This window comes from Leguminivora glycinivorella, chromosome 19 (assembly GCF_023078275.1).
Source record: "Leguminivora glycinivorella isolate SPB_JAAS2020 chromosome 19, LegGlyc_1.1, whole genome shotgun sequence".
NCBI classification, from domain to species: domain Eukaryota; kingdom Metazoa; phylum Arthropoda; class Insecta; order Lepidoptera; family Tortricidae; genus Leguminivora; species Leguminivora glycinivorella.
This window is the reverse complement of record NC_062989.1, coordinates 13957767-13972455: the sequence shown is the minus strand read 5'-3', so window position 1 is coordinate 13972455 and position 14689 is coordinate 13957767. Positions and strand designations below refer to the sequence as shown.

The window sequence follows — 14689 nt, the reverse complement described above, 5'->3', positions numbered from 1 at the left end:
CAAAACAATTTTCCTAGAAAGTATTTATAAAGTTCTACTTTTGTGATTTTTTTCATATTTTTTAAACATATGGTTCAAAAGTTAGAGGGGGGGGACGCCCTTTTTTTTCCTTTAGGAGCGATTATTTCCGAAAATATAAATATTATCAAAAAACGATGTTAGTAAACCCTTATTCATTTTTAAATACCTATCCAACAATATATCACACATTGGGGTTGGAATGAAAAAAAATATCAGCCCCCACTTTACATGTAGGGGGGGTACCCTAATAGAACATTTTTTTCCATTTTTTATTTTTGCACTTTGTTGGCGTAGTTGATATGCATATTGGTACCAAATTTCAGCTTTGTAGTGCTTACGGTTACTGAGATTATCCGCGGACGGACGGACGGACGGACGGACGGACGGACGGACAGACAGACATGGCGAAACTATAAGGGTTCCTAGTTGACTACGGAACCCTAAAAATGGAAGTTTGAAGAGGTAAAAAACAAAAATTAAAAAGTCACACTTATCAAGGGTGAACAGGCATCTTCTGGGCGAGCTCACTTCATCGTAAGCCACGTCTTTGCTTTTGGCTAGTCTGTGGTCAAGAGTAAGCCCATTTATTTATTTATATAAACTTTATTGCTCAGTAAAAATATACAGTTACAAAAGGCGGACTTAATGCTACATGGCATTTTCTACCAGTCAACCTTTAGGCCAAACAGAGAAGACCAAAAAAGGTGCGGGATATGTAAAGAACACTAAAGACTTGATTTTATTGGACTACGTTATAGAAAAAATAGGGACTTATATAAAATACCCATTCGAAATAATAATAAAAAAATCTCATTGTCAGTCGTTTCTTCAAGTAGGTACCTATCAAAGCTACTGAAAGGCAAATTTTGTACAAAAATTGATAATCACCCTTGTTCACAGTTGCTCCCGCGCTATGTTGGCCAACCGCATCTCCTATTGGCTCGGCGTCACTGGTCCATCTTACACCGTGGACTCCGCTTGCTCCAGTTCCCTCTACGCCTTAGAACACGCCTTCAGAGCCATCAGAGATGGTCACTGCGACTCTGCTATCGTCGGCGGCTCGAACCTTTGCCTTCATCCCTACGTCTCACTTCAGTTCTCCAGGTAATATTTTACTAATATCTACTGGTGTTACTTATCCATCTTACACTGTAGACTCAACTTGCTTTAGCTCCCTCTACGCTTTAGGACACGCCTTCAGAGCGATCAGAGATGGTCACTGTGACTCTACTATCGTTGGTGGATCCAACTTGTGCCTTCATCCTTACGTCTCACTTCAGTTCTCCAGGTAATTCTTGACTAATATCTAATGGTGTTACTTATCCATCTTACACTGTAGACTTAACTTGCTCCAGCTCCCTCTACGCTTTAGAACACACCTTCAGAGCGATCAGAGATGGTCACTGTGACTCTACTATCGTCGGTGGATCCAACAAATGCCTTCATCCTTACGTCTCACTTCATTTCTCCAGGTAATTCTTGACTAATATCTACTGTTTCGGTGTTTACATCTTACACGGTAAGTACAACTTGATCTAGCTTCCTCTATGCCGTAAAACACGCCTTCAGAGCCATCAGAGATGGTCACTGTAACTCTATTATCGCCAGTGGATTTAACTTTTGCCTTCATCCTTACGTATCACTTCAGTTCTCCAGGTAATTCTTGACTAATATCTACTGGTATTACTTATCCATCTTACACCGTAGACTCAACTTGCTCTAGTTCCCTCTACGCCTTAGAACACGCCTTCAGAACCATCAGAGATGGTCACTGCGACTCTGCTATCGTCGGTGGCTCCAACCTTTGCCTTCATCCCTACGTCTCACTTCAGTTCTCTAGGTAATTCTTGACTAATATCTACTGGTGTTACTTATCCATCTTACACCGTAGACTCAACTTGCTCTAGCTCCCTCTACGCTTTAGAACACTCCTTCAGAGCGATCAGAGATGGTCACTGTGACTCTACTATCGTTGGTGGATCCAACTTGTGCCTTCATCCTTACGTCTCACTTCATTTCTCCAGGTAATATTTTACTAATTTTAATTTTTTTTATATTGTTAATTTTAAATTTTGTGAAACATTTGATTGTACTATTGATTACTATCAAATATTCTTCTCGAAAAATTCCTTGATGATCGCTTGCATACCCGCTCTCTCCACAAGTTTAAAAAAATGTATGGTTTATACAAGTATTGACTAATAAATTCAGTCTCCAACTCTTCCGGTAATGTACATCATTTGATTCTTTTCTCAAATATAGTATGAGATATTGATGTTATGTGTCTTATAATTTTGGCCGCGAAATATGACGTTTTAGGTGCGGCTAGGACAAGAGGTCGGTAATGGAATTTCATACAAATTTTGCAGGCCTATTTTTATTTTTATTATTTTGCAGGCCGCAAAGTCCTCTTTTTTTAATTTCTAGTCACTGATAGTGACATAACATCTAGGTATTTGGCCATTTAAAAAAAACTATAAGGGAATTAGAGACGTGCCGACTGCAACTGGTACAAGGCCTCGGCAATATTTGATTTTTGGTGCGTTTTGTTACAATTTTTTTCATTTTCTGTTTTATATGTTTCTGTGATGCGGTGTTATAAAAAGGGGAACGAAAATTTAATTATTTTTGCGCTACAACGCACTGTTTAGGATATACAGGCATTCCAAGTTTTTGAAAAGTTTGAGAAAAGCACTGTACTGTACTAGTTTGCCTCGGCGGGAAATGGGGTTGCCCGCCTCAGACCTATCCTTCGTCTTCGTCTATATGTCTTCGGCCGGCAGCCCCTTTTGTCCCAGCCTCTGTAGTCATGTACTAAAAACTATTTATTTTCAGATTGGGAGTGTTATCACCCGACGGCCGTTGCAAGAGTTTTGACAACAGCGCCAACGGTTACGCGCGATCGGAAGCCATTGTTGTCGTCTTTCTACAAAAAGCCAAAGATTCTAGAAGGTAATTAAGCCTATTAGGGATGACGACTACATAAAAAAAAGGCATTCTGTTTAGTCCGTCAGCTAGATCGTCCAAAAATACTGAACACATATTTTTCGCTTTTTCTAATCAATTAAAAAATACAAAGATACAGAGCATCAAAGTTCCGGAGTAGGGGCTTGTGACGTCACTTCTAAGTAAAAATTGTACCTAGGCGTGACGTCACGCGAAACTTCAAGGCACTGTACAGTCGTTATTTTTCGTTTACAAGAAAAAAGAAAAAATACGTGTCTAAAATTCTTTGATAAACTAACTGACGGACTAATTAGTTTTTTTTAGTTGTCTCGCTTATTATCGTGGTACCTCCGACATTTCGGGGATGGCTTTGTCCCTGCGTTCTTATTTTTCGAAATGATGGAGGTTCAAAACGTACCTAATTAAACGCATGTAAGTCCCGTTTTGCTAAATAATAATGAGTAGTAATACTAATAATCGTCAAAGTTCACTTAGGGCTACTTGCACCAACAAAAATGGAGGGTTAACCCGGGGGTTAACCCACCATTTTATATGGAATTTGACAGATGGTAGCCCACTAACCCTGAGTTAAGTGGTTGGTGCAAGTGGGCCTTATACAAATAACCTATCAAAGTGTTTGTCAGTGAGCCACAACTTTTTTTTGCCTGGTAACGGCACAATTAGTTTCAAAGATCACTCTGATTTTTCGTCAAACATTATTGACAGAAACTTGCTGATGCATTCTTTGCAATAAATGCCTTTTTACAATAGACACGATAAGCACAAACTTAGCGCTGACAAACGTATAATTTTTAGTTTTCTGTAGGCACTGTGCCACATTTCTTAACACTAATTTACAACAAAAACATCGCAACTGATTTTTCACGGCCTTAAATTTTCGTCCCTATTCAAACCGGTTTAAAGTTTATTTTGCTCAGTATTTTATCTGTCAGTTGTGTCGTTTTCTGACTAGATAATGTAACTTCAACGCCCGCCTCACCTGTCATCTTGAATTCAACTGTTCTCGTGGAAATGTCTCATCTCCGAATGAGAACATTGCTATTGTAAAGAAAATGTAGACTAAAAAGCTCTACTCGTATTATAGTCACAAGTTTCTTTGTATTTCATTTTTCTTAACCTTGTTTTAATATCTAAAAAAGTATGAAGGTACTTTCTCTAGTAATATTCCTTCCTTCAAAATTCAAAATAACCCCACAGATATTGTTTTCCTAATACCCCAAAAACGTTGACACTGTCAGAAATTTCGTTAAGGTTTGTCCTTTTGATTAAAGTACCAGTGCTCGACAGTCAGAGTAGATGCCACTTACAAGCTTAAGTAATTGGCAATAAATGAGACAGAAGATTTTCATCTATTGTGCATTAACGTGTCGAGCACTAGTAAATTACCTTAAAATTCTGTGAGTTCTGAAACTGCTAGAACATTTAAAAGTGCCTGTAAAGTGTCTAAGACATCTTTCTCCATTTTTGTCCAGAGTATACGCCCAACTGCTACACGCCAAGACAAACTGCGATGGTTACAAAGAACAGGGCATCACCTACCCCGCTGGGCATATCCAGAAGATGTTGCTTCGGGAGTTCTACGAAGAGTGTTCAGTGCCCCCCCAGAGCATGGAGTTCGTTGAGGCCCATGGAACTGGTAAGTGTCATATTCTGTAAACTGTGAAGGATACAAGATATTGGGTATCATCTACCCCGCTTGGTATATCCAGAAGATGTCACTTCGGGAGTTCTACGAAGCGTGTTCAGTGCCCCCTCAGAGCATGGAGTTCGTTGAGACCCATGGAACTGGTAAGTCTTCTAAATTGATGACTTCACACACATAACTGGCTTGGGAATTAGAATTATCTTAGGAGAAGTTGGAGCAGAACTCATGATTGACGATAAAAGATTTAAACGAAATATCAACCAGCCTATTCTCATTGAATGTGTCTCATTTTAATATAAGTAGCTATGCTTTATCTAAGCAACTTATATGACTGTATTGAACTATGGCCCTTGAATGATTCTCCCTTTAATTACAAAATATCAACAAGCACCTAATAATGTAGGTAGTTCTTCGCCCAATCGCTTTTGCAAATAATATCTTCCCGGAAACATTACTTCACGTCTACATCATAATCTATAGTTATGACCTTATGACTAATATACAGTGATTGACCGCAATACCAATATCTCAGAACACAAGATATATCACGGGATGAACGCAAATCCGTCTCGAATCTAGGTTACCAGCGCACTGCCAGTCGGGTTAATTAAGGTGCAAATGTAGTACATAAGCACAGTATAATAAAGAGTATTATCATACAGTATGGCCACTCCCGCTCCCCGCTGAAAGTGCCACCCACCCCCTCTCGGTTACCTCACAGTTACCGTCTGTCAAAAACGCGAACAGTCGACCTGTCATATGTCACTCATACAAGCATGGTACGCGTTCACCTACACGAGCTTAGACTGTGTGCTAGGAACGCGCCTCTTTCATATATTTAATCGCCAGTGTCCGAGGTGTGACATAAGTAAGGTACTATTTGGAATCAACAATATCAACGGCACTGATATAAACTTTCACGAATATTACACACTAGCTTTTGCCCGCGGCTTCGCTCGCGTTAGAAAGAGACAAAAGTAGCCTATATCACTCTCCATCCCTTCAACTGTCTCCACTTAAAAAATCAGGTCAATTCGTCGCTCCGTTTTGCCGTGAAAGACGGACAAACAAACAGACACACACACTTTCCCATTTATAATATTAGTATGGATTTGTATAATTATATTTATCGTTGTCTGAGTACCCACAACACAAGCCTTCTTTATATTATTTAGGGCTGGTTTTTCAATCGCCAGATAAATAATATCTGTCAGATAAATGTTAGCTGTCATTGTCATTTATACGTGTGATGAAAAGGATAGTGATAACTTTATCTGATAGATATATTTATCTGGCGATTGAAAAACCGGCCCTTATTTATTTAAATCATTACACCACACAATACAGTAGATTATTAAAAACATGGCTAAGAACACTCCCGACTAACTCAGCTTTCAAACAAAAAAAACTGAATGGAAATCGGTTCCTCCGTTCGGGAGCTACGATGCCACAGACAGACACACACACAGACAGACAGACAGACAGACAGACAAACAGACAGACAGACACGTCAAACTTATAACACCCCGTCGTTTTTGCGTCGGGGGTTAAAAATACAAAAGTCATGATATTCGCGGTCCTAAGTACACTCATCTAACTCATCTTGCTTGACCGTTCATTGAGAAAGGCCTATCTACGACATAGTGCCTTACGGCCCAGCCACGACATTGGTCTAAGCGCGACAGCGGTGAGCGGCAGCCTACGTGCGAATGAAAAGTCCCATCGCTGTGTCTCGCTCCAATGTATGGCCGCCGCTCACCGCTGCCGCGCTTAGCCCAATGTCGTGGCTGGGCCGTTATAGTGCATTTCTTTATTTTTAACAAAATTCCTACGGAAAATTCAATTTAGCTCACCCAGTGAACCTAGATAAATAATTAAAAGCAACAAAGCTTCGGGAAACCTGGTTTGTCACGACCATTGTTTATTCATGTCGAAAACAGCAATGCCAGGACTGGCAAAAGGCGATTGAGTCTACAAATTGGACTTCCGTTAGTCTAAGATCCAACTATGCTATAAATAAATAAAAATAAATACAATACAATACTTTTTATTGCACACCTCACATAGTTTACAAGTAATGCACAAGAAACAAAAACAAATAAAGATATTACACGAATTGAATGAGTCCCACCATAAGCTCAAGAAGGCATGTGTTGTGGGTACTCAGACAGCGATACAATATACAAATACTCGTACCTCCATCCTCCTTGCGTTATCCCGGCATTTGCCACGGCTCATGGGAGCCTGGGGTCCGCTTTGACAACTAATCCCAAGATTTAACGTAGGAACTAGTTTTACGAAAGCCATCTGACCTTCCAACCCGAAGTCTACTTAATTAGACCTTATTGGAATTAGTCCGGTTTCCTCACGATGTTTTCCTTCACCGAAAAGCGACTGGCAAATATCAAATGACATTTCGCACATAATTTCCGAAAAACTCATTGGTGCGAGCCGGGGTTCGAACCCGCGACGACCTCCGGAGCGAAAGTCGCACGCACTTACCGCTAGGCTACCAGCGCTAAGGTTGCAAAATTTGTGGCTTCAAGTCTACCAAAGTAAACTCTTTTTAAAAAGATCACCTCAAAGCGATTTTGTTTATACTATACTAGCTTTTTCCCGCGGCTTCGCTCGCGTTAGAAACAGACTAAAAGTAGCCTATGTCACTCTCCATCCCTTCAAGTATCTCCACTTTAAAAATCACGAAAACGGACAAACAAACAGACACACACTTTCCCATTTATAATATTAGTATGGATTAATATGGATAGTGATATGATAATACTGAGTAATGCACTGCGCTGAAGAGAATATTATAATGAAATGAACAAATAAAAATCGGAAATCAAAATACATCGTAAGAAATAAGATATCGGTTAAAAAGTCCATAACGACGTTAAAAAGTTCTGAAGAATCTAAAAGTCAAGTCTTCTTAACTCCTACCATGTTAAGTATTCCCGTGTCTACAATCTATTGGAACTTGTAACTTATGCTTATTTAATAAAGTCTATATTAGAATTAGAACGACTTTTCAAATGTAGCGCGGTACTTAAAGATGAACTATCCACACTCGAAGCGTTCGAAAATCTAGACTTTTCACAACTTTAAGAGGTTTAAAAAGGTTTCTGACCATTAAAATGTGAATTTTTATTATAAATTAAACATGAGAAAACTCACTGCTTTTTGAAAGGTGTTCTTTTAGACTACCAGGGGCCCGTTTCTCGAAAGGTACAAGCCTTGTATTACAAGTGCACGAACTGTCAAATCGTATGGGTTGTCATGGAAACACACTTGTAATACAAGGATTGTACCTTTCGAGAAACGAGCCCCAGGGGCCCATTTCTCAAAACTGAAAGTTACAAGTTACAAGCGGAAGTCTCTTTCCAACTTGTCATATTAGACAGTGACAACCACCAAACAACCACTAATGAGGAGTGTCTTTTCAAAAGGGCTTATTTCCACTTTTAACTTTTTTTGGTAAATCGAGAAAAACATAATTCCGCGGTATTGATTTTGAAATTAATATTTAATTTGCAAAATTGTAATATTGTAAGTTGACGTTAATGCTATGATTACATCAAACGCAACATGTGTACCTAAATAAATATTTAATTACCATATGTTTTTGAGAATTAAGCACTTTTGATGCGAACTCTTGGGAATTAAGCCCTTTTGTTGTGGCCTTGTAGCGTAAATGTTATTTTTTCAAATAGTTTTATTTTATTTTTGGATTTGTATTAACGTTAGTTGATATGAATGTTGTTGTAATACATACATTGGTTTATCCACATAAATAATCATTACACATTTTTCAAAATGTGTTCTAAACTTTGATGTTAATCTTTTTTTTAAAGATCAAGGCGAGATTTTTTGAACTTTTATCTCAAAACAACGCGTACTTTTCTATACTAAGAACAACTGCATTCATAGTAAAAAAAAAGAAAAAATGGAAATAAGCCCTTTTGAAAAGACACTCCTCACTTGTAAATGGTAACTTGTAGCTTCGAGAAATGGGCCCCACTCCGATCAATCTTATATAACAGTGGCCTATGACACAATAATGAAAAATGCCGCCCGACAGTGACATGGCACATCGCCGTTCATTGCCTGTTTAACAAGGAAATATTGACGGTGAGAAACAATGTTATACTTATCAACCCAGAAATATTCGTCAAAGTGTCAATGTCACTGGGGTGAAACAGTGCACAGGTCCACTAGACAGGAGAACAATCGTTAATGCTCCGTGGCAAATTATATGCCTCTTCTCTCTCTTCTTCTCTCTCTTCTTCTCTCTCTTCTCTTCTCTGTCTTCTTCGTCGCACCAATGAGAATCTACGATTGTACTTCTAGCTAAAAGGCCAGCTGCCGAAATTCAGGAGAAACATCTGAATCATTTCATTTTTTATTTCATTCATGCCACACCTTTTTTATGGCCAAAAGCCTCCCTCTTATTCTTCCACGTATCCCTATCCTCGGAAGATCCCCACCGGTCAGTACTCTGACGTGGTCTGCCCTTCGACCTTTTTTAAGATAAAAACAAATTAAACATTTCCATCTCCATCATTTAGATGACTTGCAGTCCTCAACTGTGCGTTTCTCGAGAAACTTTCTGCCTCGCACAGCTAAACTGTGGAATGAATTGTCGCCTGCGGTATTTCCGGACCGATACGACCTTCAAATCTTCAAGAAAAGAGCGTACACCCATCTTAAAGTCTGGCAACGCACCTCCAACACCTCTGGTGTTTCGGATGTCCATAGGCGGCAGTGATCGCTTACCACCAAACGACCTGTCTGCTCGTTTGCCTCCTATCCCATAAAAAAATGTGAATATCCACGCGATAGTTCCCAGGATATTCCCGCTAAAATGCACGGCTCGATTTAAACAGGGAGGCTAAACATAAACTAATTGTGTGGGCTTTGTTCGCTAAAGGGGAAATGGAGGCAAAATGGAACGCGTGGGTGTTTTTATTGTCCATGCATGAGCGGGGATAGAGGAAATAGGGATAGGACACAATTTTAAAAGGGTTATTAGATTAAGTTATATGTTGTGAAATAAAACTATGGAAATGGATTAAATCGCGTATAATGAATTTACAATTCATCCCAACGTTTCGAACACTTTACAGCATTCGTGGTCAACGGGTGACTGAGGAAATCTTACAATGTGCAAAAGCTACCCACATACAAGAAATATTAACGAATCATGACCATAAACAATTTTTAAGGCGAGTTCACACACTTTTAATAAAGCTAGTTATACAATATTCAAAAAATTAATTATTTTTATGTTAAAAAAAACAATCAATCAATTAATCTACACAAAATTGACAAAAACAAACTGCAAATGTTATATGTGTGGGCAAAAGCTGGCAGCTGCGGCCATGCCAAATACAAGTTTTCAAATTAAAATTGGATATTTTTTTTTTTTTTTTTAATACTTGTAGTTTTTTCTTCCACTTATCCTAATCGTCACCACACCTCATGTGCCCTTAAAAGATTCACACTATTTTTGTTAAACTTAAAAAAAAATAGGCCATTTACTATAGTGTGTCAAAGTACTTTCATCAAACACAATGAAGCATAGGTATTATAATATTATAGATAGGTATTGTAGAATGAAATTTACACTACAGGGGGCCGATTTTTGAATCTCACTTTCACTAAAATACCGGTTGAAAACGGTGAATTGCCTATTATTTTCAGTGACAATTTTCTGAATTCGAACGCCGTGAGACTCAAAAATCGGCCCCCAGGTTCTGAAATGAATACGAGATTGTAAGGGTCCAAGTCCTAAATGTAGATTTATAAATAAAATCCATGCTAATATTATAAATGGGAAAGTGTGTGCGTCTGTTTGTTTGCCCGTCTTTCACGGCAAAACTAGTTAGAGATAGTTGAAGGGATGGAGAGTGACATAGGCTACTTTTTGTCTCTTTCTAACGCGAGCGAAGCCGCGGGCTAAACCTATGTTAATATATTAATTTATCCCTATTACATTTTTAACATTATTGGCATTGGCAAACTTAGAAACTATTAAAAAGTTAGCGTTTAAAAGTCAAAGCTTGCTGTTATAAAGCCTTTGTGAACTGCACTCGATGCAAGAAGAAAATAACTAGAAGATGCAAAGTTTAAAGAGCAAAGTGTGGCCAATTTGGCTCGTTTGTGATGAAACTACAACATTGTTGTACAAAGTGTAACATCTGAGCATAGATTACCAAGTGTAGACCCTGTATTTCGTAAAGGTTTGACGGAAGCGTTACACATTTCAACATAGCCTCACCTAAATAGAATATTGTTTTTTTTCTCGTCTGTTTTTAATCTGTTTTTTACTATTTATGTGCTATACCTATTGTTTTTATTTTTTAGTTCCACAGTGCCTTGGTTTTACTGTTATGCTGTGTAACTTATTTGAATAATAATTAAATAGCACGACTAAAATATTTAGTATGCTTTTAAACTTATAAAATGTATTCCGCTTGTTTCGTTTTACATCATATTTGTGAAAAGAAAATTCATTCCATTTTATTTTACGACAGCCAAATTTTACATTTAATAGGCTACTTGCCTCCTAGTCAAGTTAGCTTCTTTTTAAGAACTGTCAAAACGAATTTGAACGACTCGCTAACATGGAATTAATATGAAATCGAATTGAATGACGTCACGGTCAATTCAGTTACTTAATATATTTCTACCTGACTTATTAAATAGAAATTGGATTTACAAATAACATCTGTTCACGTTTTTCTTATAATTATCTGATGCTTTATTTCGTGCAAGGTATAAAATAATTTATTTTAAGAACAGTAAAGTTCCCTATTTATCTTTTTTGATGATAATTGTTATTGGTATTGTCACAACTGCAAGGGCCCACCGTATTTAGAAGTCTTCTATCTTGCAAGATTATTGAAAATCTCACAACTCTCAGAGCAACAGGGCGGCTCTCAAAACGAAATTGCCAATGTGTTGTCATCGCTTGTATCTCTTTAAATTTGTAACACTGTCAACTTTTAGTATAATTTATTTAGTATGTCTTTACATCTCGGCGAGCTCGATTAAGAAGGAAGCATTCTATAGACAGCTGGGCACAGAAATGCAAAACATCCCAAAAGGCGACATTGTGATCTGCATGGGTGACTATAATGCTCAGATAGGAAATAGCAACCGCAGCATAGAACCTTGGATAGGGAAACATGCTCTGGGGACAAGAACCGAAAACGGTAACATGCTAGTGGACTTCTGCTGTGAACATGATCTTGTGCTTGGAGGTTTGATTTTCCCGCATAAAAATTGTCACAATGTGTCTTGGATCTCCCCAGACAGAAGAACGGAGAACCAAATAGATCACGTGATGATTAGTCGAAAATGGAGACACTCCCTATTGGATGTACGCAACAGAAGAGGAGCAGATATAAACAGTGACCACCATCTGATTGTAGCCAAAATACGCTTGAAGATAGCAAAGGTTCGAAATACAGCAACCACATCATCTCGGCGGTTCGATGTCTCAAAGCTGCAGGATGAAGTCACTAGACAGAATTTTAGCACGGAAGTTCACAACCACTACAACTCCCAGAAAGATGAAGAAATGTCAGTCGAAGACCATTGGCAACTGCTAAAAAATACCTTTCGCAAATGTTGTGATACTTTCCTAGGACACCAAAGCCTCACAAAAAAGGAATGGATATCTAAGGAGACCTGGGATAAAATAACACATCGCAAATCCATTAAAGATAGGCTTAACGCTGAAAGCGATCTAGGCACGAAAGAATCTTTAGCCTATGAGTACTTCGTTTGTGAGAGCGACATAAAACGCAGTGCTAGGAGGGACAAGCGTAAGAGAGCAGCATCTATTGCCAGAAAAGCCGAGTTGGCAGCACATACGGGGAATACGAAAGAACTTTACCAGGCCGGCAGAGAGCTTTGCAATAGAAAAGCTGCGGGACGCCCCATAGTAGACAACGCTGGAAAGATACTCGTCACGCTTGAAGAACAAATGTGTAGGTGGCACGAGCATTTTACGGAAGTCTTCCGTACTCTGGATGACGAGCTTGACGAAGGAGAAGCATTTGAAACAGCGGAGGTACTGGACATAAAAGTTGACCCTCCAGATTTCGATGAAATCTCCTGTGCTATAAAAAGTTTGAAGAGTGGAAAGGCTCCCGGAAATGACTGCATCCCGGTAGAAGCACTGAAGAGCAACCCGAGGACAATGGCTAGTGTGTTGCATCCCCTATTCATAGACATCTGGGAAACGGGACGAGTACCTGAAAGTTGGAAGGAGGGGATAATTATCAAGCTACCCAAGAAAGGAGACCTGTCCCAGTGCTCCAACTGGCGCGGAATAAACTTGCTGCCTGTCTGCTCCAAGGTGCTGTGTAAGGTTTTGCTGAACAGAATGTCGGCGGCTGTCGATTGCAGACTCAGGGATGAACAGAGTGGATTCAGAACGGGAAGGTCGTGTACGGATCAGATTAACGTTCTGCGCATGATCTTAGAACAGTGTCATGAGATGAAAGGCGAGCTCCATCTCCTGTTCGTAGACTTTGAAAAGGCTTTTGACAGGGTAAAGTGGAGAAGCATATGGAGAATACTGAAGCAAAGAGGAATACCAGTCAAGGTCATAGAAATAATCAAATGCCTTTATGAGGGATCCACTTGTCGAATAATGCACAGGGGCCAATTGTCAGATCCGATACCCGTCACCGCTGGAGTCAAACAGGGCTGTTTGCTATCACCATTGCTGTTCCTAATTGTCTTGGACGATGTGATGCGCAGAGTTACCAGTCAAGAGGAAAGGGGGCTACCCTGGGTCAATGGCAAAACCCTTGAAGATATTGATTTCGCTGATGACCTGTGCCTACTCGCTACATCACAAGACAATCTGCAGTCGAAGACCGATGACCTGGCCGCTGTCGCAAGAAGGGAGGGATTGCGTATCAACTGTGCGAAAACGAAAGCTATGCGCCTGCACGCCCCGAATGTAACGCCACTGCTAGTAAACGGGGAGCCAGTGGAAGAAGTACAAAAATTTACATATTTGGGAAGTGTCATGAACCCCCTGCGAGGTGCAGAAGCGGATGTTGAAGTTCGCATCAACAAAGCCCGCGCCGCATATGCGCAGTTGAAACCAGTCTGGACTTCCGCAGTCATCACTCGCCGCACTAAGTTAAGGGTTTTCAACTCTAACGTAAAGTCGGTCCTCCTGTATGGATGCGAGACATGGCCCGTCAAGCAAGAGATAACCAGTAGACTCCAGGTGTTTGTAAACAAGTGTTTGCGGCGAATCGTAGGAGTCTACTGGCCACGGACCATCTCCAATATCAGACTATGGGAACTGACTGGTCAAAACCCTTTAGACAAAGAAATTCTGCTGCGGAAATGGCGCTGGATGTCATGTTTTACGAAGGCCAAACAACCACCTATCCAAGCAAGGGTTGACCTGGAAAATTCCCGGAAAAAGAGGGCAAGGTCGCCCACGTACCACCTGGAGAAGCACAGTGGAAAAAGAGGCGGCATCAGTTGGCCTCGGCTGGGCGGAGCTGGAGGAGGCCGCGCTGGACCGCGAACAATGGAAATCCCTTCTGAGAGCCCTATGTCCCTGATGAGGGATAACAGGATATCATCATCATCATCATGTCTTTACATAAATACATAATACGGGGAGGGTATTCCGGGGGTTTGAACCACCCTTCCTCTTAGTACTCAACCATCAAATCTACAGAGAAAGAACAAGTTTGGCACAGTTTTCTGTCACCGCCGCATAGGTTTTGATGACTCGGTCGAGTCCTACTACGTCCCTCTTTTGACAGTATACGAAAAGCTAATGCTATATCTAGAAGAATAATCTGTGACTCGAACACTAACCTAATAATGCTCACACGGTAAGAAACGCCGCATACAGGGTATTTTGTGGTTTTTAAATAGACTCGTGTAGAAAATTATGTTCCTCGTAGTTTTTACGTGACTTTAAAAACACTATCGTCACTGCTTTGAAAAAATGTGTCGCTTAACTTCAAAAGTGGGTAAATCCATTCTGCTATAAGGTTAATTACCTTTAAG

The 14689-nt window shown here is 39.8% G+C and overlaps 1 protein-coding gene across 4 annotated transcripts in view; it reads left to right on the top strand.

The window, feature by feature from the left end:
* Window positions 1–14689, top strand: part of LOC125236250 (fatty acid synthase) — a 111206-nt gene that overhangs the window by 45790 nt on the left and 50727 nt on the right. Inside the window, exons 5-7 of one of the 4 annotated variants that reach the window (XM_048142936.1) lie at window positions 922–1125; window positions 2857–2973; window positions 4461–4624. In XM_048142936.1, the coding sequence (XP_047998893.1) occupies window positions 922–1125; window positions 2857–2973; window positions 4461–4624 (485 nt within the window). Of the gene's footprint in view, window positions 1–921; window positions 1126–1280; window positions 1310–1636; window positions 1678–2856; window positions 2974–4460; window positions 4625–4712; window positions 4777–14689 lie in introns of those variants that run through there. The other 3 variants (XM_048142939.1, XM_048142940.1, XM_048142937.1) reach the window with 3 other exon arrangements.